Source organism: Balaenoptera physalus, assembly GCF_965194825.1.
Source record: "Balaenoptera physalus genome assembly, chromosome: 1".
Lineage (NCBI taxonomy): Eukaryota > Metazoa > Chordata > Mammalia > Artiodactyla > Balaenopteridae > Balaenoptera > Balaenoptera physalus.
In genome coordinates this window covers 84,297,380-84,324,786 of record NC_138882.1, presented here as the reverse complement: position 1 = coordinate 84,324,786, position 27,407 = coordinate 84,297,380, and the positions used below count along the sequence as shown (strand labels likewise).

At 37.9% G+C, this 27,407-nt stretch overlaps 1 protein-coding gene across 1 annotated transcript in view; it reads right to left on the bottom strand.

Moving 5' to 3' along the window:
- The window catches only part of NUP210L (nucleoporin 210 like), a 77,909-nt gene that overhangs the window by 16,625 nt on the left and 33,877 nt on the right, over nucleotides 1–27,407 (bottom strand). The window contains exons 13-31 of the mRNA XM_082435250.1: nucleotides 26,757–26,955; nucleotides 24,628–24,773; nucleotides 20,440–20,661; nucleotides 19,186–19,359; nucleotides 12,763–12,955; nucleotides 9,691–9,779; nucleotides 9,378–9,482; nucleotides 8,975–9,076; nucleotides 7,876–8,004; nucleotides 7,221–7,348; nucleotides 5,989–6,121; nucleotides 5,473–5,535; nucleotides 4,927–5,106; nucleotides 4,464–4,544; nucleotides 4,245–4,376; nucleotides 3,925–4,083; nucleotides 2,879–2,970; nucleotides 1,568–1,742; nucleotides 505–680 (exon numbers count right to left, since the gene is read on the bottom strand). Coding sequence (XP_082291376.1) covers nucleotides 505–680; nucleotides 1,568–1,742; nucleotides 2,879–2,970; nucleotides 3,925–4,083; nucleotides 4,245–4,376; nucleotides 4,464–4,544; nucleotides 4,927–5,106; nucleotides 5,473–5,535; nucleotides 5,989–6,121; nucleotides 7,221–7,348; nucleotides 7,876–8,004; nucleotides 8,975–9,076; nucleotides 9,378–9,482; nucleotides 9,691–9,779; nucleotides 12,763–12,955; nucleotides 19,186–19,359; nucleotides 20,440–20,661; nucleotides 24,628–24,773; nucleotides 26,757–26,955 — 2,678 coding nt within the window. The remainder of the gene's footprint in view (nucleotides 1–504; nucleotides 681–1,567; nucleotides 1,743–2,878; nucleotides 2,971–3,924; nucleotides 4,084–4,244; nucleotides 4,377–4,463; nucleotides 4,545–4,926; nucleotides 5,107–5,472; nucleotides 5,536–5,988; nucleotides 6,122–7,220; nucleotides 7,349–7,875; nucleotides 8,005–8,974; nucleotides 9,077–9,377; nucleotides 9,483–9,690; nucleotides 9,780–12,762; nucleotides 12,956–19,185; nucleotides 19,360–20,439; nucleotides 20,662–24,627; nucleotides 24,774–26,756; nucleotides 26,956–27,407) is intronic.

Here is a 27,407-nt window from a genome sequence, read left to right as displayed (position 1 = left end):
GCTAGGCTTTTTTTTTAATCATTCTTAATTAATTAATTAATTAATTTGGCTATGCCCGGTCTTAGTTGCAGCATGTGGGATCTTTGCTGTGGCATGTGGGATCTAGTTCCCTGACCAGGGATCGAACCTGGGCCCCCTGCATTGGGAGCACGGTGTCTTAACCGCTGGACCACCAGGGAAGTCCCTAGGCTTTTTTTTTAATTAAAAAAAATTGTTTTTCAGTATGGCTTCTTTTTTTTTTTTTTTTTTTAGTATGGCTTTTTGATAATACTCCAATTGGCTCCCTACAGGAGCTTTGTATGAACTAGGACTTGTCAAATTCAAAACATACTGAAATTTTTCTTCATTGAACAACTAATTCTGGTCTTTTCCCCATCTTAATGAAAGAAAGATCAGATTCCAAGTGCAGAATATGAGAGGAATTTACTGGAGCTTTCAGATAATACCAGGTTAATCAATAAGATGTCTACCACAATGTCAACACCATTCCTTTGCCTTCCATACCTGTTCAAAGCCAGATAAAGCTGGGTATTGTGTGTGTGGAATTTCTCTCCGATGCTATTGTAAAACTGAACAATGAAGGTGAGAGACATGCCCAAGGGAAAGGCTGATAGGGTCCTTCCTTGAGCTGTGTATAGCTTGGGGTGGCTGCTCATTCGCAGGTATGTCACTGGTGCTACCTGTGGGAGACAAAACCCTCTAGTACAGAGAAGGATGCATTGGAGACGAGCTGAGACCATATTCTGAGACTTACAATCAATGATAAAAATGATGTTCCTCTTTTGTAGGAAATAGCTCTTGATTTCAGATGACAGAGTGAAAAAGAAATATGACAGTACAGGAAACGGCTTTTTAATTACTAAAACAGTGGAAATGTGAAAAGAAGCTGGAGCTTTTTGAGGAAAGGACTGAATTTCTTCTATTTTGTACAAAGTGTCAATATTTATTGTTAAATAATTGGTCATTTATCAAGAATACTGTAGGTTTTGTTTTCACACTGCAAGAGATAAACTGATACAGTAAGGGAAGTCCAGGTTTGAATCCTAGCTTTATTATTTCATATCTTCATCTAACCATTCTAGGTTTCATATTTATCATCAGTTTAATAGGGCTAATAATGCCTATCATAGGGTTTTTGTGGTAGTTAAAAAAGATAATATACGTAAAAGGAGCAACACAGAAGCTGGAATATACTAGATTTTTAATGCCCAAAACATTTTTTGTTTGTTTGTTTTGGACTAACTTACCTGTAAGGTTTCTTCTAATTAAAAAAAAAAAATTCTAAAAACAAAGCCTAATTTAGCAATAGATAGCAATAGTTCTATGCTTCTCCCACACCAACCCTTTTGCCAAAGCTGCTCAGAAGACAGTCATACCAGTTTGAGGCTAATCTCTTATAACAAGGACTGTAAAGTCCACTTTAATTTGATGGTTCATGTCAAGATTGTCCTCTTATCTTACAGTTCATTTCTGACTTCCAGAGAAGTTTCTAGTTCTTAAAAAAGGAAATCTGCCTCTTAAGGCCATGGTATTCCTTTTATTTTTTTGAGTAAGTCCCTGAACTCACCTGAACCCCAGTTATAGTTGTTTGATTGACTCCAAAAGGTTCTATAGAAGTGACTTCCAACACAGCAGTACCTGCAATGGAACCAGCTTTCAGGAGCCCTTCACCGTCCTCCTCAATGACAGATGAATTAGGGAAACACTTGAGAACACGGGAACTCACAAAGGCGGCCCCTACCCTAGGGAATAAACGGGGCAAATGGCATCTCTTGGGGGTTCTGTTTGACAAGAAAGAAAGGAGTAGAGACCGCCAGGATTACTGTTAGAGGCTGTACTCTGAGAAAACTGCTTGCCATTCTCCATGTTGTGTAGTTATTTTTTCCTCAGATAAAAGTCAGCCTTTGGATTATGCTTATCTCTTTAAAAATCAGATACTATTACATATTTATCATTAAAAAATTATTTGGTTAAAAGAATTGAAAACAGGTACAGTCAGCTTTTCATATCCATGGGTTTTGCATCTGCAGATTTAACCAAGCACAGGCTGAAAATTTCAAAAAGTTCCAAAAAGCAAAATTTGAACTTGCCTTGGACTGGCAACTATTTACGTAACGTTTACATTGTATTAGGTATTATAAGTAATTTAGAAATAGTTTAAAGTATACAGGAGGATGTGCATATATGCAAATACTACACCATTTTTATAGAATGGATTTTTGCACCTGCAGATTTTGGTGGGAGTGCGGGTCCTGGAACCAATCCCTGGTGGATACCAAGGGCCAACTGTATTCAAACAAATACTTGTACGTGAATGTTCATAGCAGCACTATCCACAATAGCTAAAAGGGGAAAACAAACCAAAGTCCACCAACAGATGACTGGATAAACAAAATGTGTTACATTCATACAATGGAATATCATTCAGTCATAAAAAGGAATGAAGTAGCAATACATGCTACAATGTGGATGAACCTCGAAAACATGTTAACTGCAAGAAGCCGACAGAAAAGGTCAAGTATTGTATGATTTCATTTACATGAAATATACAATATTTAAATTCACAGAGACAGCTGATTAGTGATTGCTAGGGACTGAGAGGAGGGGAGAATGGTGAGAGACTGCTTAATGGGTATGGGTCTCCTTTGGTGGTAATGAAAATGTTTTGGAACTAGAGGTGATGGTTGTATAATACTGTGTATGTACTAAACGCCACTGAATTGTACAATTTAATTTTGTTATGTGAATTTCACTTCAACTAAAAAAAATTATTTGTGGGTTAGAAAAATCACCTAGAAGGCAATGATTCTTTCCATGTGCAATGTTTCTCTGAGGGTAAAGTTAGATCCTGGCCTGCCTTCTTCTCCATTCTCCTTACCTGTTGGTATGGAGTTTGAGCTGAGAATTCATGGACATCAGAATTTGTTCAGGTTGGCACTCTGGGTAGAAAAGTTGGAGTTTTTCAAACACCTAGAATGAGAAAATGATGTTTTCCTCATTTCCGGAAAAGACAAATGATGACTTTTACTCACAAATGGACAACTACAAATCAAGTCTGCCCAACTTCAATTTAGCCCAATGTCCCACAGTACTGCTTTCCAAAATGAGCCAGGCATTTAAAACATATTTAGGTAGTGTAGAATATATAACCTAATATTAGCCCTGCTTCTGACTACAAGGGACTGGGCATAGTTTACACTTACTACATCCCCTATATTACTTAGATATTAGGTATGAAATAAGTTTGAAATTTCTAATTTTAGTTCTAGTAACCTGAAAAGAGATTTGAGAATGAAGAACCTGTAGTACTTAATTAGCAAGGGCACTATTCTGGTCTTCCGCCTCCTGGTAAAGTGCTTTTTCCTCTACCCCTCACTGAATCAGGGAACCAAAGCCAAAATAAAGGAAAAAAGAAAAAAGAAAAAAAAATTAGTCCCAAATTCAGAGGTAGAGAAACTTATTTGCCCCACACAAAAAATAGTTTTTCTTTTGAGTTCTAAAAACAATAGGGCCATTCAGCTTTCAGCTTGAGAACATCTGTAGAAACTGTTCGTACTCTCATACCTTACCAGAAGTTAGGATAGGATTTCATTCTGCCTGTGAGTATAGCTAAGTGGACTGTATCATAATATCTATGTTAGGCAGAACAAATCAGAAATTAATTCCTCTTTAGTTATTATGTGTTCATATACTGTATTCACTGTGTTGGGAGTTGAGGGGAGTGCATGTGCTGTAGTTTCTAATGTCAGTACTCATAGAAGCAATTAGCAGGAATAACAAAGATCTAGAAACCATAAGCCTATTCTAGAGATCCCTCTAGCAATTTCTCTATCTCTATCCAGACTAAGCTCTTCATGGATGGTAAGAGAATATAACTTTCTTCTCCTTGATATACAAAAACAAGATTTAGCTTTGGGACCTTACCAGGATCTGAACTTCATCAGACAGTTCCAACAAATTCCCCTCAAACTGCCCAGAGGAACTGTTCATACAGCGGACAGTGACTTTGATACTGGTCCGACCAGCTGCTTTTGTGTGGACAACCATGGCAAAGTTACTCTCTACTGGGAGTTGTAGAAAAACCTAGACAGTGAAGGGATGGATTAAGAAATATTCATGAATAAACACTGTGCCCTTCCCTCTGTTGAAAATAGCTATTTTAGTTAGTCTAAAACTTATGATGAAATAAAATAAATTTAGTATCAAGATCCCTAAGGTAATATAATAAACAGATAAGTTCATACCTCTGAATGCCTGGGCACTAGATCCAATACATCCCTTTTGCTCATGGACCAATGGAATGTGAGCCCAGGGTTGGCATTGCTGAAGGAGAAAGGGGTCTGGGTACTGGTCACTCCCATGACATAAACTGGCATCTGAAAACGAAGAGTGGTTTGTGCTATACATCCTGTCCAGCTGGCATTATCAAAATAATGAACCTGGAACAGAGCCAGCATACTGACCTCAGTAGCTGTGATGAGCCGAGTTGCAGCTGCAAGGATCCTAACAGCCCTTAGCTGCACAACTTCAATCTGCACTTCATCCTGCTCAACAGTGTGGAGAGCAAGCTTAGGCTAAGAGGGGGTGTCTGTGGGGCGGATGCTTATGATAACTAGTTTGTTGTTGTTTGGGGCATTCAACAACAACAACAAACATGCCATAGGTATAGGTTTTTTGTTTTTGTTTTGTATTTGTTCTTGAAACAATTCCTTAAGTATAGGGACTGTCTTATAACAATGCCAAGTACTCTGTGAGTTTTTCACTGAAGATTACATATTTCCCATGCCTGGTTAAGAGAATGCCAAATGAGGGGACTGAAAAGACTTTCCTGGGCTGTTGACACCCTCCCCATCACTATTTCTTCCTCCACCTCCCAGTGATTCCCAGATGGAGGAGTAGAAGCAGAGCAGAACAAAGAACCAATACCTGGGAAAACACAATGACTTTTCCAGTATCTTCATTTACTGTCTGGATGGTGCCATGGACCACAGCTCTGCCAACTACCTTCCCTGTAACTTGGCCCCTCCTATTAACAACAGCCACGGTCTGATTACTGATGGAGAAGTGAATGATAGATTGAGGCTGAGGGCCACCTTCAGACATTACCTGGAATGTAAACACGCCAGTGAATGCCTGGACCTTGGGGAGAAGTCACATCGCCTTTCCCAACCTTTTGTCCAAGTAACTCGACTTTTTCATCTTCCCCCACTTTCCAACCAGCATATGCCACATCAACTCAAATGCACATGAAATGGAAGTGCTATAAATGATCCATGGGATTCCAAGAAGTAGTTCATACCATGTTTCTCATAGAAAAAAGAAAATACTAATTTTCTTCTTTATCAAATCCTGTTGTACTTGGCTGAGAGTAGACAAGGGAAGGTCAACAGGAAGAGGTGTATGTGTATATGTGTGTTGGGGTGGAGCAGAGGTGGGATGGGGAGAAAGCCTCATTTCTGGCTTTAGGATCACCTGCATCATATTAGTTGGAATCAGTGTCATTTTCTCTGGAACAAGTCTGAATGGAGGAAACACCTTGAAGGAGAAAACCAAAAGGACAACAGTGATTAACTACAGTCAAGTTCACAGCAAATGATCATGCAGCTTATTCTAAGGAAAAAAATCCTAATTATGTACAATGAAGTTATATACAAAAATATGTATTTTATTTTATTTATAAATGCAAATTTTATTTATAATAGCAAAAAATTATAAATTACTTAAGTGAGAATGCTTAAATAAGTTATTACATATCCACTCACTGTAATAAAAGTGCTCATTAAGATTATGTTTACAATTACCTGTCTTTTCTACTTTTTTTTTTTTTTGGACATGCCTCACAGCTTGCAGGATCTTAGTTCCCGGACCAGGGATGGAACCTGCGCCCTCAGCAGTGAAAGTGCAGAGTCCTAACCACTGGAAATTTATAAAATTTATAAATTTATAAAGAAGACGAAGTATGAATTTTGGATGAGATAATTTCCTTACTTCAATTTGCCGAGGAGCTGACGTGAATTTTCTCCCCATCTTGTCCCTGGCAATAGCTACAAGTGTGGTTTGCCCAATAGTGATAGCTCGAAGGATATAATTTTCAGAGTATTCGTCCTGTTTCTCAATTAGCCTGCAAAGACCCACAAATTTCTAGGTGAGAAAGATTTGGTTTTAAGAGTGGACAGTTATGCATCTTTCTAAGATGCTTAACATTTTCTGCTTTCTCTTCTTTTTTTTTTGGCCACGTGGTGCAGCTTGTCTTAGTTCCCCGACCAGGGATTGAACCCGGGCCCACGACACTGAAAGCGAAGAGTCCTAATCACAGGGAATTCCCAATCTTCTGCTCATTTTAACTCAGCTTAGAAGGAACTACCAGAAAATAACTTCCAGAGTCAAGACAAAGTTCATAGCAACGGCAGAAGGCTCCTGAAGGGCAAAAATTTGTTCTAAGTCTCCAAAGGAATAAGAGCAATATAAACATAGACTGGCAAAACTGCAAATACTAAATTGCCTCAGAATTCCTGTATTTTCCCTTTTGCAGAGGGCAATACCAGTGCCTCTACTTCTAGACTTTTTGAAGGTCCTCAAGTCTGAAGCACCCCCAAAGGATATCATCCAAGGAGAAGTTTCATAAAATGGAAATATTAATGAGACACATGATTTTAGGCCCAAAATAAGACATCTGAGGATCTGGAAGGGGTATATTGTAGAGAGCTGAATATGGGAAGAGAGTATGGGCTGAAAGGTACCGTTACAAAAAAAGGAAAGAAGGAAATCTGAAATAACCTAAGGGAGAGCTAACCAGGCTACTAGGAGGGATATACTTGTGATATTAAGCATAGGGAGAAAGAAGTATTTTTTTTTAAGATTTATTTATCATTTATTTTATTTTATTTATTTTTGTCTGCGTCAGGTCTTAGTTGCGGCAAACGGGATCTTCACGCTGGCTTCTCTCCAGTTGTGGCACACAGGCTCCAGAGCGCGTGGGCTCTGTAGTTTGCAGCACGCAGGCTCTCTAGCTGAGGCACACAAGCTCAGTAGTTGTGGCGCACGGGCTTAGTTGCTCTGCGGCATGTGGGGTCTTCCCCGACCAGGGATAGAACCCGTGTCCCCTGCATTGGCAGGCGGATTCTTAACCACTGCACCACCAGGGAAGTCCCTAAGGCGGATTCTTTACCACTGGACCACCAGGGAAGTCCCCAAGAAAGGAGTATTAAAATGGTACTCACGTCAGGGTGACAATGGCAGAAGCCAACTGCAGTTTGAGCTCCATGTTCCTGAAGTATTTATTTTGGAATGGGCGTTTGGAAGAGCCAAGAACCCTCACAGTTACTAACACAGTTTTACCTATTTCAACCTAGTGGTTAAAAAACAAAAATTAAAAAAAATAATTTTTTTAACGTAATTTTAGTAGAGATGTCTCATTCACCTAGGGCCGTTTAACTCTTAGAGGTGGCAAGCTCTTTTTTTCATGCTAAATGTTCCTGGTCAGCCTTTGATTGAGTAAGCCTAATCTATGTGTATTCTTTTAAGTTGTTCTTTATTTTTTTTTAACTGTTTTTTAATTTTTTTATTTTGGCCATGCCCTGTGGCACGTGGGATCTTAGTTCCCTGACCAGGGATCGAACCCACACCCACTGCATTGGAAGCATGGAGTCTTAAACACTGGACCACCAGGGAAGTCCCTAAGTTGTGCTTTAACACTCTATTTATCTTCATCATGTTTAGTGTTGGAATCGTGTTCTTTAAGGGCAGGTATTTCCATTCACATCATCAAAGGGCCTGGTATACACACATGGTAGCTGAGCACAGACTATATTAGGTGATGCTAGTGAGTGAGAATGATGCCTGCTTCATTTAAGAGAGAAAGCAAACATTTCTCACCTTATCAATCAGATCAAGCTCCAGCTCTTGCATGTCGGACACCCAGAGGTGAGCCACTGCTGGACCCAAGAAAGCCAAACACAGGTCATAGACCTCCAAGCTGAGAAATCCTGGCTGTACTGGAACTAACTAGAAGGAAGAAGATGGTAGCTGGGTAAAGAAGCAAACATGCTCCAAGCATAATCATAGCAATTATTTCCACCCGAAGTGGAAAATACAATATCTTACTTTCTTTGTTATGGGAACTCTGAGAGGTCACATTATATGTTTCAGGCATAGCACAATATGTACCCTTAAAGTGATGTTTCAGTTTGTGGCAAAATATGTACCCTTAACAAATACTAACTGATAAAGAGCAGAGTTTAAATTGATTGATTTCAAGCAGAATCCTCAACAGGGAAAGGAGTCAGGAAGAAAATCATGTACATTTATATGCAATCACAAGGAAGGAGAGAAAGCACTGGGCGGACTGATACTTTGTTTTTCCTTCTTGTACTACAGCTCCTGCACAGCAGCGTGGTTTTTCACATCCTTTGCCCATAGGGCCTCAATCTCCTCTTTTAAAAAGCAACATTATGACGACAGTAAGTTACATTCCTTTGAGCTCTTTGAAGGAAATAAATACATATGTTAATATAATCTATTTTTTTATTATTACAAGTCAACTAAAAGCAAATCTCTTGGCATATTGACTATGGAGTCAGCTTAATATTTTAAGTTGCCATGTCCTGGCTGAAAATACCATATACTCAGGTTATAAAGTCAATAGTATATCTAACTATCCACACAGTTCTGTGCTTTTAAATTTATAAAAATGAACCTTCTTTTAATGGAAATCTTATAATTAGATGTCTCCTACACTGTTTCCATTCAATCAGAGCCAAAAATTGCAACATATTGTAGCTAGTTACAGAAAAAAACAAACAAACAAAAAACCCTCTTTTTTTGTTGAAGAATCTATGTAGGTTAAATAAGGGAAAAGACACAAATGTTATTTTTTGTAACAAGTTTGAGACACCCAATAAAAATTTTCCAATCATTCTCCTAAGAATGAGCTTTGACCTGAGACCATTAGTCTGGGAATATCTCTAGAACTCACCTGGACAGAGCTTTCTGCTTCCAGGTAAGTGATGGTGGCAATGTCTTGCTCACTACTGTTGACTAAAAAATAACCAGATCCTTCCACAAGGCTAAATATTTCCTATGGAAAAATCAGACAAACAATATTCCGTTCCCTTTGGTTTATAAATAATTCAAAGAAAATAACTTCTACTTACCTAAGAAAGAGTATGACATTAAAAGATTACAGTCAGTGGACCAAAGACAAAATATGACTATTAAAGTATAACTGCTAAGGATAATTATTATATATGCATTATATATGTGTATCACTGATTTTCAACACATAAGTGAGCTTTTTTATTGTTATACTATTAATTTTAATAACCTAGTACTCTCCCCTCCAATATGTTTCCATTTAGCTAGACCCGTATAGCTTCTACCTTCACATCAGGGTGGTTATAGATGGTAGCGTTCTCAGGCGATACTGTTACATCTTCTACCAGGAGCAGCTCTACAGCTGCAGATCTGGGCAAGTTGGAAAGTTCCTAGAAATATAATAAGAACCACAAAGGTAAATACAAACTTTTAATTCCTCAGCTCAGTGAGTGAAGATTCCAGTACTCTTTCAAGTGCCAAAGATAACAGATTCATAGAGGTGCATAGTTCTCAGATTTACATCAGTTATATAAATGACTTCTAAGGAGGCTTAAATTTCAGTTAATTAATATTTTTTATATAACAGTCTCCACTTACCTTTGGACTTTCCTTCTCTGAATAGCCCACAAAATTGACTCCAATGAGTACAGTCCCTTTTATCTGATGTACTTTAAGGATCCTTTGACCTGGAGACATGCAAAAAAGTACCCTGTGAGAAACAGTAACATGTAGAATACAAAAGTGTCTCCAGAAAACCAAAAATCTGCCCTAATTTTTTCCAAATGGTGTTTTATTTCAGGGAGAAAAACAAAAACAAAAAACAGTGAATAGGGAAATACACAAGAAACAGAAAACTGGGGTTCTATGCTGACTCTGCAATTATATTCCTATGTGACCTTGGGCAATCACTTTATTTCTCAGTTCCTTTATTAAATGAGGGGTTGGGACAGGCAAAATCTAAAATTCTCTCCAGCTCTAATGGTTTGTGAGTCCCAAAATAAGCTGACAATAGGGTATGGGGAAATTTTTGTTTGATTTAAAAATAAAAGTGAGAAATAAAGAGATTGTCCTTTGGGACTTTTCACGCTTCTAAACTGTTTTGTGTATGTAAATGTCATGTCAGTCCCTTACTCAAAAATTTTAAATGCAAAAAAAATTTTTTTTTAATCGCTAACTAGTCCTTATTAGAGCAATTCAAACTCCTTAAACTAGTATTTGAAGCCATCCATAATCTGACCCTGCTTTACTCATTCATTCTTTTTTCTTTCTTTTTAACTAACATGAATCTGCCACTTTACTTAGGACAACTCTTATTTTATCCTCAACACATGATCATGCGTACATCTGTAAAGCATTTTCTCATGATGTTACATTCATTCATTCAACAAAGATTTATTAAGGGCCTAACTGTATGCTAGGCACTATGGAAAGTAATTAGGATACAGAGATGAAGAAGAAAACAACACAATTCTTGCCTTCAAAGAAACCCACAGCTTAGGAGGGTGGCTGAGAGGTAAACCAACCACTGCAATACAGTGTGATAAGTACTATTACAGAAGTATGTACAGAGCACATAATACAGAATATATAAGAGCACAAAGAAGGAATATTCTCCTTAGACTGGGAATATAGAGGAACAGAAAACTCCTAGATTACTAGAGGAAGATTTTAGCCTAGTGAAGATGCAAGTAAAGAGAAAATAAAACATATGCAAAGGAAAGAGGTATGACAAGCCTTTTCATGGTTAAGGATCTAAAATTGTTGAGTATGAGAAAAATGTAGAATACATGTGGGTGGTAATAAGAAGTGAAGCCAAAGAAGTAGGCAGGGGTCGGTATGTTAAGCTGCAACATATGAACTTTATTCAGAAAGACACAGTGACAATATGTGTCACTGCGGGCTTAGTTGCCCTGCAGCATGTGGGATCTTAGTTCCCTGACCGGGGATTGAACCCACGTTCCCTGCATTGTAAGGCAGATTCTTTACCACTGGACCACCAGGGATGTCTCCAGATTTGTATTTTAGAAAGATCATTCTGGGGACTTCCCTGGTGGTTCAGTGGGTAATACTCTCTGCTCCCAATTCAGGGGGCCCGGGTTCGATTCCTGGTCAGGGAACTAGATCCTACATGCATGCCTCAACTAAGAGTCCGCATGTTGCAACTAAAGATCCTGCATGCCGCAACTAAGACCCGGCACAGCCAAAATAAATAAATAAATAAATAAATATTTAAAATAAAAAAAAAAGGAAAGATCATTCTGGACAGTAGTATGGAGGGTGGATTAGAGGGTAGGAGAGACACATTGAGATCAGTTAGGAGGCCACTATGGTGATGTAGGATAGAGGTTATGAGGACATTAGTGATGAAGATAGAGAGGAAGAGAGAAAACCTTTAGAAAATAAAATGGATGGTATTTGATGATGGATTGTTACAGATATAAGGAGCATCTCTTTCTTCCCTACCACTTTTTACATTAACTGTATCATATTATTGGTATTATAGTGTTATAGTATCATATACATATTAATATTATGTTATCATATTCTCTAGTTAAGCCCTTAAACTTGTCCTGAGTATAAACTCCCTGTGGGTAAGGGAAAGCTTAAATCTTATTTCTTTAGTGTTTCTTATTCAATTGAATAGTTATCTAAATGGGAAAAGAATTTGAAAAAGAACAGACACATGTATATGTATAACTAAATCACTTTGCTGTACACCTGAAACTAACACATTATTAATCAACTATACTCCAATATAAAATAAAAAGTTAAAAGAAAAGAATGGTTACCAAATACTCATACCAGAAACCTAAAAGTTACCCTTTGTGCCACTTTCTTCTTTACTTTTGGGATTGATTTGTGGTAGATTGTTATATTAATGGCTTGTGGTGAATCATGCCTGGTGGTATCCATGCTCTTGAGTAGTCCTGGCCTACCTTGACTCTGGTTTTGGTCAGGTGACTTGCTTTGGAGAATAGGACCTCAGCAAATGTGATACAAGCAAAGGCTTGATGGGCTGCTGCCCCTGAGGGCTTGTTTTCCTCTTAGAACCTCATCTTGTGCCTCTTGCCCCCTCTCTAAGTCAGTCTCACTTGACTAATTTAGTTCATTCTTTCTATTTCCTCTTTCTGCCATCTCTTCAGGTCTCAGAGTACATGCTACTTTCTTAGGGCAGTCTTCTCTGATCTAAACTAGGTTAGGTTCTCCTGTTATAAGCTCTTAATGCACCCCATATTTGCCCTTCAAAACACCTAACACAATGTAATGTTTAAAGTCCAGTTTCCCCAACTGGACTGTAAGTCTATGAGGGCAGAAGCTGTGAGTGTCTCATTTACCATGATATCTCCAAGCGCCTAGCAGAGGACCTTACATGTAGTAGCCACTCAATAAACACTGCCTAACAAATGAATAATATTTCCAAAGTTTTAGGCAAATAATAGGTAACCAATACCTTTTAAAATTAATTTAATTTTGTGTTCTTGTGAGAAACGTTGGGCTCTAGACCCTAGCTTTGCAAACAAGGGAATCTACCTTTATGCTGTTTTCTAAAAAATACAAAGATCGAAGGTGAAAGGTGAGATAGGATAAATAGACTGTCACCCACAAGGAAATATTTAGTGCAGAACCATTTAGTAGGTATATGAAAGGATTCATAAATATTTACAATACCATGTAGCCGGGTCTGCCCGCTGCCGTCATCCTTTGCTACCATCTCTACTGAATTGTAATTCTCAAAATGAGCTAGTGTTTCGTTTGAGGATTTCCATTCTAGCATCAGTGAACTGAAATTATCAAACTTTCTCCTGTGTTGATCAAACACTACCAGTTCCAGGACTGTGTCTCTCAGGCTTGATACAGGAATCTGTATTAAAATAAAAAGTAAGAAAAGAAACAATAGTTTAAGAGGTGGTAAGATATTCCTGAAGCTAGGGATCATATTTTCTCCCAATATTTTTTCTTTGACAGTTTTCAAAGGTATGGATATGTTAAAAGAATGGTATAATGAATACCTATATATACTTCATCTCAATCCACCATTTGCTTTCTCTGTCTCTCCCTCTACTTTCATACTCTGTGTGTGCGTATTTGTATGTGTGTGTGTCTTTTTTTTTTTTGCCAAATGATTTAGGTATCATGGCACTTTACCCCTAAATATTTCAGCATGCATTTCCTAAGAATGAGTAGCAAAAACTACATTATCACACATAAGAATATTAACATTAATTCAGTGTTACATACTGTATAGTCAATATTTCAATTTCCCCAAATGTCCCCCAAAATGTCTTTTATACCTGTTTTAAATTTTTGATCTAAATTTGATCTTGACAGACTTCCCTGGTGGCACAGTGGTTAAGAATCCGCCTGCCAATGCAGGGGACACAGGCTCGTGCCCTGGTCCGGGAAGATCCCACATGCCATGGAGCAAGTAAGCCCATGAGCCACAACTACTGAGCCTGCGCTCTAGAGCCCACGTGCCACAACTACTGAAGCCCGCATACCTAGAGCCTGTGCTCTGCAACAAGAGAAGCCACCACAATGAGAAGCCCGCGCACCACAATGAAGAGTAGCCCCCACTCGCCACATGTAGAGAAAGCCCGCACACAGTAATGAAGACCCAATGCAGCCAAAAATAAATAAAAGAAATTGGCTGGTCTTTGTCCCCAGTTCTTGAGAAGTAACCCTAAACCCTTGGAATTTCCTGAGTGATAGGAGTGTATCTGTTATTCATGATGGACCCCTTGGATCACACTTGAGTTTATACTTATTAGATGACTCAGGATGGGGGCTGGTCATGCTAGAAAAACCAGCCATGTGATTATAGTGATGGGACTTTGAGCCAGGTGATACCAACCTGACCTCTAGGGAGGGGAGGGGGGTTAGAAATCGAGTTTAAACATGTGGTCAATGATTTAATCAATTATGTTTATGTAATAAAACCCCTATAAAAGTTCTGGACACCAAAACTCTGAGGACCTAAATGAAACCTAAATGAAATAGGAAAATTCAAAATATACAAGCAAGCAAAACTGACTCAATAAGAAATAAAAAATCTGACTAGATCTATAACAAGTAAAGAGATTGAATAAGTAATTTAAAAAAACAACACAACATCCCACAACAAAAATCCTAGGCCCACATGGCTTCACTGGTGAATTGTACCAAACGTTTAAAGAGTAATGAATACCAATTCTTCACAAACTCTTCAAACAAGTAGAAGAGAAGTGAATACTTCCCAACTCATTCTGTGAGGCCAGTATTACTGTGATACCAAACCAAAGATACCACAAGAAAATAAAACTACAGATTAAAATCTCTTCTGAATATAGATGCAAAAATCCTCAACCAAATACTAGCAAGCTGAATCCAGGAGTATATAAAAAGGTTAATACATGATAAACAAGTGGAATTTATCCCAGGAATGCAAGGTTGTTTCAACACATGAAAATCAATCAATGTAACACACCATATTAATAGAATAAAAGGGAAAAAAACACACGATCATCTCAACAGATACAGAAAGAACATTGAACAAAATGTGAAACTCTATGGTGATAAAAACATTCCACAGACTAAACTTCCTCAACCTATATAGGGCATCTATGAAAAATCCACATCCAATATCATACTTAATAGTTATAGATTGGCAGCTTTGCCCCTAAGATCAGGTATAAGACAAGATGTCTGTCCTTGCCACTTCTACTGAACATTGTGCTGGGGGTTCTAGCTAGGGCAACTAGGCAAGAAGACAAAATGAAGGCATCCAGATTGGAAAGGGAGAAGTCTGACTGTCTCTATTTTCAGATGACATAATCTTGTGTATAGAAAACCCTAAGGAACCCACCAAAAAAACTATTAGATCTAATAAATGAGTTCAGCAGTGTTGTAAGGTACAAGCTTAACATGCAAAAATCAGTGGTATTTCTATACAAGAGCAACAATCTGAAAATGAAATAAATAATTATCTTTATGATAGCATCAAAAACAATAAAATATTTAGGAATAAATCTAACAAAAGGAGTGCAAGTGTATACTCTAAACCAGGTGTTCCCAACCCCCAGGCCATGGACCAGTACCGGTCCGCGGCCTGTTAGGAACCAGGCCGCACAGCAGGAGGTGAGCGGCAGGCGAGGGAGCAAAACTTCATCTGCCGCTCCCCATCGCTCCCCATCGTTCACGTTACCGCCTGAACCATCGCTTGCATTACCACCTGAAACATCCCCCCACACCCCCCCTCAACCCCATCTGTGGAAAAATTGTCTTTCACAAAACCAGTCCCTGGTGCCAAAAAGCTTGGGGACTACTGCTCTAAACTACAAAAACTGTTGAATGAAATTAAAGAAACCCTAAATAAATGGAAAGATAGCTCACATTCATGAATCAGAAGACAATATTGTTAAGATGGTAATGCTCTCCAAATGAATCTACAGATTCAGTGAAATTCCTGTCAAAACCCCTGCTAGTTTCTTTGCAGAAATTGACAAAGGAATCCTAAAATTCATATGCAAATGCAAGGGACTCAGAATAGCCAAAATAATATTGAAAAAGAAGAATAGAGTTGGAGGACACATACTTCCCAATTTCAAAACTTACCACAAAGCTACAGTAATCAAGATAGTATGGTACTGGCATAAGGACAGATGTATGGATTAACTGAAGAGATTTGAGAGCCCAGGAATAAATCCTCACATTTATGGTTAATAGATTTTCAACAAGAGTGCCAAGATGATTCAAAGGAGAAAGAAGGGCTTCCCTGGTGGCGCAGTGGTTGAGAATCTGCCTGCCAATGCAGGGGACGTGGGTTCGAGCCCTGGTCTGGGAAGATACCACATGCCGCGGAGCAACTCGGCCCGTGAGCCACAACTACTGAGCCTGCGCGTCTGGATCCTGTGCTCCGCAATAAGAGAGGCCGCGATAGTGAGAGGCCCACGCACCGCAATGAAGAGTGGCCCCCACTTGCCACAACTAGAGAAAGCCCTCGCACAGAAACGAAGACCCAACACAGCCATACATACATACATACATACATACACAAAAAGAATGTAAGCAGACAAGAATAGCATTAAAAAAAAAAAAAACAAAGGAGAAAGAATAATTTTTTTTTTTAAGATTTATTGATTGATTGATTGCTATGTTGGGTCTTCGTTTCCGTGCTAGGGCTTTCTCTAGTTGCAGCAAGCGGGGGCCACTCTTCATCACGGTGCGCGGGCCTCTCACTATCGTGGCCTCTCTCGTTGCGGAGCACAGGCTCCAGACGCGCAGGGTCAGTAGTTGTGGCTCACGGGCCCAGTTGCTCCGCGGCATGTGGGATCCTCCCAGACCAGGGCTCGAACCCATGTCCCCTGCATTAGCAGGCAGATTCTCAACCACTGCACCACCAGGGAAGCCCCAAGAATAATCTTTTTAATAAATAGTGCTGGATCAACTGGATATCCACATGCAAAAGAATGAAGATGGACTCCAACCTCACACCATATACAAAAATAAACTCAAAATGGATTAGAGGCCTAAATATAAGGACTAAAACTACAAAACTCTTAGAAGAAGCCAAAAGCGTAAATACTCATGCCCTTGGGATTAGACAATGGTTTCTTAGATATGACATCAAAAATACAAACAAAAACAACAACAGAAGTGATGAATTGGACATCGTTAAATAAAACCTTTTGTGCTTCAAAATACACCATCAAGAAAGTGAAAGTTTAAAAAAAGAAAGTGAAAGTACTCGCTTCAGCAGCACGTATACTAAAATTGGAATGACACAGAGAAGATTAGCATAGCCCTTGCACAAGGATGACACGCAAATTCGTGAAGCATTCCATATTTTTAATAGACTGGTGGTTGCCAAGGGGGAGGGGGTGGGAGATGGATGGATTGGCAGTTTGGGATTAGCAGATGCAAACTAGTATATATAGAATGGATAAACAACAAGGTCCTACTGTATAGTACAGGGAACTATATTCAATATCCTGTGATAAACCTTAATGGAAAAGAATATGAAAAAGAATGCGCATGTATGTCCAATAAAAAATGTTAAAAAAGGAATGTATATATATGTATAACTGAGTCACTTTGCTGTACAGCAATAATTAACACAGCATTGTAAATCAAATATACTTCAATTTAAAAATGCAAAACAATTAAAAAAGGAAGTGAAAGACAACCCATAAGATGGAAGAAAATTTTTGCAAATCACATATCTCAAAAAGACTTGTATTTAGGATACATGAAGAACTTATATAACTCAATAATAAAAAGACGAACAACCCATAAGATTGGAATAGACATTCTCCAAAGAAGATATACAACTGGCCAATAAGCACATGGAAAGGTGCACAATGTCATAAGTCATTGAGAAATGTAAATCAAAACCACTATAACATACCACTTCTCACACACTAGGAAGGACATAATCAAAATGACAAACATTAACAAGTATTGGCAAATGTGGAGAAATTGGAATTCTCATACATTGGTAATGGAAATGTAAAATGAGGTAGCCATTTTGGAAAACAGCTGGAAGTTCTTCAAAAGGCTAAACAGAGAGTTACCATATGACCCAGCACTTCCACTCCTAAATATATACTCAAGAGAGTTGAAAATATATTCACACAAAAATTTGTGCATGAATGTTCACTGTAGCATTATTCATAAGAGCCAAAAAATGGGAACCACCCATATATCTATCAACTGACAAATGGATGAACAAAATGTAATATATCTATATAACAGAATATTACTCAGCCTTAAAAAAAGAACGCAGTAGTGATTCATTCTACAACCTGGATGAATCTTAAAAACATGCTAAATGCAAGAAGCTACATGTAAACGCCATATATTGTATGATTCCATTTATATGAAGTGTCCAGAATAGGCAAATCTATAGAGAAACAAAGTATATTAGTGGTTTTCAGGGACTTAGGGGAGGGGGAAGTGGGGAGTGACTGCTAATGGGTGTGGTGTTTCTTTTTGGGGAAACGAAGATGTTCTGAAGGTAGATAGTGGTGATGGTTGCACAACTCTGATTTGCACACTTTTTAAAATTGAAGTAGAGCTTAGTTAACAATATTACTTGTACACTTTTAAACAGGTGAATTTTATGGTATGTTAATTATACTCAAATACAAAAAAGAAATAAATGCTAAAGTATGGAGGATCATGTTTGTAACTTACTCTTAAATGGTTCCAGGAAAAAAGTTGTACTTTTCCTGGAAATTTTCTATAAATTTAAATTATTTCAAATGAAAAAAAAGATATTGAATGACAATGCCATTATAGATATAACTTCTATTCTGCTCCATCTAAGTGCTTTTTTAAAAAGTGAATAATTTATAAAGTTCAAATAATAGTATTTAATGTTGAATTTGGTTCTGAAAAAAAAATGAGTTCCTAACCTGCAACATCTCATAAGTTCTTTTATAATAAAAAAGCAGTATAGCAAGAAAGTTAATAATGTGTGCTTTAGAGTCAGATGGAAAATGCTACTTTCTAGCTTTATGACCTTGGTAAAATTACTCAACGTCTAGGATCCTCAGTTTCTTCATCTGTAAAATGGGAATAATTAATGGATTGTTCTATTCTGCAAAGGCTAAGAAATGACTTCTATTTTCCCATGCTTGGAATCATAGTTAACCTCATTTAGTGTATAGTCTGATGTTCCAGTTTCTAGGTTAGATAACTCATTTATTCCTCATTCCCTGTTGCCTACCTTCTAGCTATGTTATTGCTTATCATTATTCCTCATATGGGTTTGGAGTAGAGGTAAATCCTATAAGTTACTAATAATGCTAATAACAGATTTAGTAGGGAAGGATACTAGCAAAACAATTTGGAAGTTATTTAGAGAGTTCTCAATTGCCTATTGTCATAGTTACAAGCTGACTATGTACCTAAGTACAACAAGCAAAGTCACTAAGTGTCACTAAGTATAGCCAACTCTAACCTAATTGAATCACCACTTCTCAGACACTATCAGAGATTGGATAACAAATAAAAGAGTTTCCTTAACTTCAATAAGACAAAAGCTACATTTCAGACCATTTATCTTAAATCAGGTTAGACAAAATGTAAATTAGTTGGAAACACTGTACTCACCAGTTGTTTGTTATGCTGTGGCATAGGACATGGCTGGGCACCATCTGGCACCTTATATACTGGAGTTACTGACATGCTGGCAGGGTGGGCACATATGAAGCGTACCTGCACAACTTCTACAGCTGGACTAGGGTTCAGGACACCTGGATGATTTCCAATTTGGAATGTCAGAATCTTTAAGAAAACACAAGGGCAAGAGATAATTGTGGGTAGACACTTGATGTCAGTTGTGCCAATCTAAATGTGTTAGAATTATTCAAATGCCAGTATAGAGTCCCTTTGGACATTATAATCAGGCCAATCCCTTAAAGACACTATAGTTCTTAATTATCTGTGCTAAGAGAAACAAGGGTATCATAGAAACAAAGGGAACATTAAAAAAATCTAACTGACCAATTACTTCGTTCTTTTCCCCCACCAAATCTTTTGTTACCAGTTGGCAAAAAGTGGAAAAACTAATTTGTGTTTCAACTCATTTCTGGTGGAAATACTAATGAATAACAATGTGAAAACAAAAAGAAGCTAGAGAGCTTCGAAAGGGGGTAATTAGGATTGAAATCACTAATAGCTAGTCATATATACAATACAGTACACTAGAGATATTAAAATGAAGCTCAATTGATTATAGCACAGTTCTTCTTAAGTTAAAATCATACATGGATTCCCTGGGGGCTGGTTAGCTGGGCTATGCCTCATAGTCATACTTTAAATTCTCAATCCTGGTCAAACTGAAAACCTTTGTTACTGGTGTTGGTAGAAGCAGGGTGCAGCTATGGATAAAGCCATCACTACCTCTAAAAATAATCAAAACTAATTAAACTGATAAAGGGAAATATACTAATTACTCTTATCAACACAGATCTAACTCATTCTTCAAAACTGATAACCATAGATGACACTTTAAATTTCCCTTCCTCACATTCTTTGGAGGTGGAAAACTATATACCCTCTAGTCTAGGCAACAGGAAATGAATTACAGTGATAAAATGATTGAAATAAGCCCCCTACTACAAAAAAATCTTGAACCATTTGGTTGGTGAACTGTTAGAATTCTCAGATGAGCAAACCAAAACCTTTGGTGTACATTTAAAGGATAGTAAGCTTTAAAAAAAAAGATCTTTTAATCAATAATTAGAATTTTCCCATCTAGTACATAAACTAAATCCATTAGAATCTGAAAAGGAATGGCTAGAAGTACAAAAGATTTGGAGTATTATTGCTAAAAGAAATGTTAGAAAAAGATCATTTTCCTACTTGTTCCCCTAAATCCAAGCACAGGACCCGATAGATGTACTGATTCTGTTTTCTCTTAGCTGGCAGCCGGACTTGTGTTATTCTAATTTTCTCTGTCTTCTCCATGCTCAGCTCCAAAAAGAATCGTGAGGGCTCCAAGATCCATGGACGAGGGCCCCCTTCAAATATCATTTCCTTTACAGAGTGCCATGTCACCAGTGCCACTTCCACAGGGTTTAGAGCCTGATGACATTTAAAGAAATTAACCCCTGATTGGTTAGAGAATTCAACAGTTTTCTAAAGTGAAAAACTGGTTATATAACTATAATGTAAATGACATTAGACTTAATTCCCAAATGAGGACACATGTATGTTATACCTCTTATTTGGAATGCTTCTCAACCTCTATACTAATTTAGATCCCACCTATCATTCAGCCTAACTCATGTGTCACCTTATCCATTAATTTATGTCTAATCATTCCAGACCACAACCACTTCTGCATCCTCTAAGCTCTTATAGTAATTATCTCTACCATTAATTTGTATACTTGTTTATCCCCTAATGCTATTTAAATATGTCAAATCTTCATATATATACATCTAATAATTCTTGTTACACTGTCTAGTTATGTAAACTTCTTAAGAGAAAAGAGTATCTTATACCCCAAATTTTTAAAAGAATCTCTCCTCCTCAGTGGGATTTAGTACAATGCTGTGCACATAAAAAGTATTGATAAATAAGTGCATAAACATTTTTTCTTTTTTTCTCTTTTTAAAAAAATTGAAGTATAACTGGCATATAACATTACACTTGTCTCAGGTGTGTAACATAATGATTTGATATTTGTATACACTGCAAAATGATCACCACAATAAGTCTAGGTACCATCTGTCACCATATTACATAAGATTTTTAAATGGATATTTTACTAAAGTATCAAAGAACTCCTGCCCTAAAAATATGAAGATAATACATCTATACAGTTCATCTGTTTCTCAAAGAACTCTCACCTAAGAGGTAGTCAAGACAGGTATTATTCACTCCAGTATACAGAGGAGTTGTATCCTACTTATAGATGAGGAAACTGGTTTTTGGGGAATGAAGTATTCTCAAAGTGTAGGGGTTTTTTTGTATGGCACACAGTGTCTACAACAGTGACTAAGTGACAAAATGAAGTATAGAGTTGAAGCAATCATTCTGAAAATGTAAGCAAACCGTGTTTTAATATTTCTTTCCTGAACTAGTCAATCATATTTATTATTGAATACTATTAACATTAAACATTCCTATGTCTAATGGCAGTATTCTCTTAAAAATGTATATATAATTCAATTTAACAAATATTCATTGATGGCCCACTGGTGATACAGTAATAGAAAGCCAAAATAAGGTCCTGCCTCACAGTGGAGCTAATACTCTGGAAAAGACAGATTTGAAGTAGGTAAAGAGTATAATGAGTGTTACAAAAAGGCACAGTACAGAGTGCCAAACAAGCCTCAAATAGAAGAAATTAAAGTAGTCAGAGGCTTCATGGAAGGCTTTCCTGAGAAAGCAAAACCGGAGTTATTCCTTTTTCCTAGATGTATATAGTCCAAAATTAATCAGATCAACTGAATTGAACTGATATATAAAAGGACAAATTGAGAACTATATACCATGTACCGAAACATAAGATTGATAACAAAAGTAAAACATACATATATTTTTCAGCAGCTAAAGAAAAAGATACATGACCAAAGTACTAGGTAGAAAAAGAAAATCACCATCTTACTTCCCTTCCTTTAAGGATAGTTTTCATTCAGGGGAGATCTGATTTGTGGGACATTCAATAAATATAAAATTAGGGTAAGGATAATGATAAAACTAAGAAAAAACCTCGTGAAATGGCCATGGGCTGCAGCCTAGCACTTTCACTTAATTAGGCAAGTAGGATGATTCATCCGCTAAGAGAATGAATGAAATATGCTCAAACCATATGTTTAATACTTAGGCTGCACAATGTACAATGAGGCCAACCTAAAATGCAAATATTAATGAACAAGTTATCTTTTTAAAATTAATAACTTACCTTGCTTCTTCCATTGACAACTTTTTCCCTGTGGATGCCTCCTCATCCTAAGAGGCACTGAGTCAGTATTTGTCAGTATGTATCAGCAAGAACTTGTAGACATCAGTTTTTTTTGTTGTTTATTTTTTAAATTTTATTTTACTTTTTATTATTTTTGTCTGTGTTGGGTCTTCGTTGCTGCATGCGGACTTTTCTCTGGTTGCGGCGAGTGGGGGCTACTCTTCGTTGAGGTGCGCGGGCTTCCTCTCATTGCGGTGGCTTCTCTTGTCGGAGCATGGCCTCTAGGCGCATGGGCTTCAGTAGTTGTGGCTCGCAGGCTCTAGAGCGCAGGCTCAATACTTGTGGCTCACGGGCTTAGTTGCTCCACAGCATGTGGGATCTTCCCGGACCAGGGCTCAAACCCGTGTCCCCTGCATCAGCAGGCGGATTCTTAACCACTGTGCCACCAGGGAAGCTCCTAGACATCAATTTTAGCTCCTGAAGGACTCAAATATATAGAAAGCAGGCCAGGCTCTATCTACTTTTATGTTTTTATTTTTTAAATTATTTATTTATTTATTTAGGCTGCTCTGTCTTAGTGGCAGCACGCGGGATCTTCGTTGCGGCGTGTGGGATCTTCAGTTGCGGCATGTGGACTTCTTAGTTGTGGCATGCATGTGGGATCTAGTTCCCAGACCAGGGATTGAATCTGGGCCCCCTGCACTGGGAGCATGGAGTCCTACCCACTGGACCACCAGGGAAGTCCCTATCTACTTTTATTTTGAACTGCCACCTGTCGTAATATCCCAATTATAATGGACCAATCCTTGGGGTCCAAAATAATGACTGTTGTGCTGAAAATTTGTCAGTATAAAGGGTAAAAGATGATTGACTTCTTTCCCTAGGGTGGAAGGTTTTCTTTCAGAGTTCTTCAAAAGAGAGTATACTAATATGCTATATCTTCTTCCAGGTGGTGTTAAAAAGATACGTACATATGTGAAAATTCAAACAGTACCTTAAGAGACTTCCCTGGTGGTCCAGTGGCTAAGACTCCACACTCCCAATGCAGGGGGCCCAGGTTTGATCCCTGGTCAGGGAACTAGATTCCACATGCTACAACTAAGAGTTCGCATGCCGCAACTAAAGATCCTGCAACTAAGACACGGTGCAGCCAAATAAAAAAAATAAATAGTACCTTAAGATTAGTGTACTTTACTATATGTTTTTTATATCTCAGTAAAAAAGAGGAAAGAAAGCAGAATATCTAAAGCTTGCTGGGACTTCCCTGATGGTCCAGTGGTAAAGAATCCGCCTTCCAGGAGCTTCCCTGGTGGCACAGTGGCTAAGAATCTGCCCACCAATGCAGGGGACACGGGTTCGAGCCCTGGTCCGGGAAGATCCCACATGCCACAGAGCAACTAAGCCCATGTGCCACAACTACAGAGCCTGCGCTCTAGAGCCCACTAGCCACAACTGCTCAGCCCACGTGCCACAACTACTGAAGCCCGTGCGCCCTACAGCCCGTGCTCTGCAACAACAGAAGCCACCACGATGAGAAGCCCGCGCACCACAACGAAGAGTAGCCCCCACTCACCACAACTAGAGAAAGCCCGCGTGCAGCAACAAAGACCCAAGGCAGCCATAAATAAATAAATAAATAAATAAATAAATTTATTTATTTAAAAAAAAAAAAAGAATCCGCCTTCCAATGCAGGGGACACGGGTTCGATCCCTGTTTGGGGAACTAAGATCCCACATGCCACGGGGCAACTAAGCCTGCTCGTGCCGCACGCCACAACTAGAGAGAAGCTGGCGCACCATAACTAGAGAGAAGCCTGTACACCGCAACAAAGAGCCCACATACCACAACTAAGACCCGACACAGCACCCCCCACAAATAAATAAATAAATAAATAAATAAATAAATAAATAAATAAATAACTTATAAATATTCCTGTGGCCGAAACATGAGAGCATAAACTCCCTGATACTCAGATTTGATGAGGGAGCTGTGGGTCTAAAAACAAGAGAGTGGTAAGTAAAGAGAACATAAATATCACTGATCTTTAATAGAGATCACAGATATGTAGGAAGCCCCCAAGTGGACATAGTGGGGTCCGTGAAAAGATATGGCAGTTCCTTAGCATGAAATATCTCACCTTTAGGGGTTCATAAGCAGCAAATGTGGCACTGCTCTCCAAATACTCTTCATATTCAGTCACACTAACTGTTACTAAAGTATGGCCCAGAGATTTGGCTGCTATATGTGCACTGGAACAGTGTGTTGGTCCTGGTCTTTGAATACCTGCAAATCAAAAAACATGACTTCAGTAGGGTAATAAGCAATCAGTCCTCAAGGAAATCAGTCTATAGAAATATAAGAATTTTAATATATTAAAAAATTCTTAACCTCACACACTACTAGACCCCAATTATTTATATTAAGTTGATATAAAATAATGTTTCTTCTATTAACAAATATATATCATGTAAGACACAGTTCTATGTACGGTGAGGATACAAATATGAGCAAAGATCCTGACCTCAAGGCATATATAGTTTAGAAGGGGAGGGTGAACATTTACATAAATTAAACTATTAGTAGAAAATGATAAGCATTATAGAAACCTAGAAAACAGAATGATTACTTTTAGCTGGAGAAATCAAGAAAGGTTTAGATATGCAGAAGAGAGTATCTTAAGCTGACAAATAAATGAACAAAGATAGAAATATAAATGAGATACAAATGAGTATATAAAAGAGATATATGGGAAATTTTAACTAAAGTAGTTAGTTTAGCTGAGCCATACATGAAGCCAAAGCATGAAGTTCCAAAAAGTAGGTTGGGTTACACTGTAGAGGGCCTTTAATACTAAACTAAAAGGATTTTGGCTGTTGTCCACGGGCAGGGAGAAGCCTCTCAAATTTTTTTTTTTTAATTGAATTGTATACTTTATATTTTTAAAATTAATTAATTAATTAATTTTTATTTTTGGCTGTTTTGGGTCTTTGTTGCTGCGCATGGGCTTTCTCTAGTTGCGGTGAGCAGGGGCTACTACTCTTCATTGCGGTGCGGGGGCTTCTCATTGTGGTTGCTTCTCTTGTTGCGGAGCACAGGCTCTAGGTGCACAGACTTCAGTAGTTGTGGCACGTGGGCTCAGTAGTTGTGGCTTGCGGGCTCTAGAGCTCAGTAGTTGTGGCGCACAGGCTTAGTTGCTCCGCGGCATATGGGATCTTCCTGGACCAGGGCTCGAACCCGTGTCCCCTGCATTGGCAGGCAGATTCTTAACCACTGCGTCACTAGGGAAGTCCGCCTCTCAAAATTTTTGAGCAGGAAAATTAATTTTGAAATTGAGCTTTATGAAGATCTATCTGGTAGCCATGATTATCAAAGGCAAGAACAGTTAGGAGGATATCGTTAAATTCTCAGTGAGAGATAATGAGGGCCTAAAAATGGGGAGAGACAGCCTAAGGACAGAGGAGAGGTGAGAGATATTATATAGTATAATTAACAAGGGCAAAAGAGAAGTCCAAGTTGATATCAACCTTATAGATGTATTGTGAGAATTAAATGAGTTAGTATATGAAAAGTATTCAGAACAGAGCCTAGGAAATAGAAATGCTAAACAAATGTTAGATGCTACTAATGTCATTATTATTGATGAAAAAACAATGGTGATCAGGATCAAATATGAAGTTCCATAACAGTAAATGATATTGATCCTTATGGATAGCTTATTCATATTCTTTTCTTATTAAAAAGGTATTTTCTTTTTTGGAATAAATTTAATATATACATACATTAAATGGCAATACAGTCCTCTTAGAAAGAGGTGTAGTATATATATTAAAGAAAGAAAGAACGAAAGAAAGAAAGAAAGAAGAGCTTGAGGCTGGAAAGAGAAACCTTTAATATGACTAAAAACTGATATTGTCTGGCCACAATGAACCCTGGACATGTTATTCAATTTTTGTGCCTTTGTTTCTACATTATATTGTAACACCTAATACAGGCAGTTGACAGAATAAATAAAAGTATTATAAAGAAAGGTAATACCTAAATTTAATTTTTAATTTTTTTGGCCACACCGCGCGGTTCATGGGATCTTAGTTCCCCGACCAGGGACTGAAACCGGGCCCTCGGCAGTGAAAGCCCGGTGTCCCTACCACTGGACCACTAGAGAATCCCCAATATGTGAATTTAGACTTTAATTCATAGTTTCTGAATTGTTGATTGGTCCTTTAATTCAAAGACAAAGAAAGGAAAAAATAAAAAGCCTACTCTTACCTTCTTTGAGAAGAGTGAAGACTCCTTGCTTATCCATGTTCAAATCCAAGGATAAATGAGAGCAGTCTGTGAACGCGATGGCCTCTTTGGTTTCCTTATTTACATGATACATGGCAATGGGGATTTCTATAATCTGGCCAATCTGTACATCAGCATGAAATGGTAACATTTTCATTTTGTTCAGTTTCAGAACACATATCTGGAGAGGAAAAAAATTAATCTTTCAAGAAAGTTATGTTAGGAAAGTTTTAGAAGAAAAGAAAGCATTTCTTAAATATTTAAATATACATATACATAACATATATGTATGTTTTGTGTTTGTGTGTGTGTGTTAGGTGCTGAACCTGTCACTCATTTCATTCCTTAATCAATCGACCTCTCTAAAGCATCTAACACCATTCAACACGAGTCTGGCAAAATATGACCAGTGCACAATTTTCTTGACTTTTGTAAGCTAAGAATGGCTTTTACATTTTTAAAGGGCTGTAAAATAAAAAGCAACAATGACAGAAAAGAAGACTATGAGATAGAGACTGTATGTGGCCTACAAATACTAACATATTTATAACTTAAAAAAAATTTTTTTTAAATTTATTTGTTTTATTTATTTATTTTTGTCTGCATTGCTGTGCTTCGTTGCTGCGCGTGAGC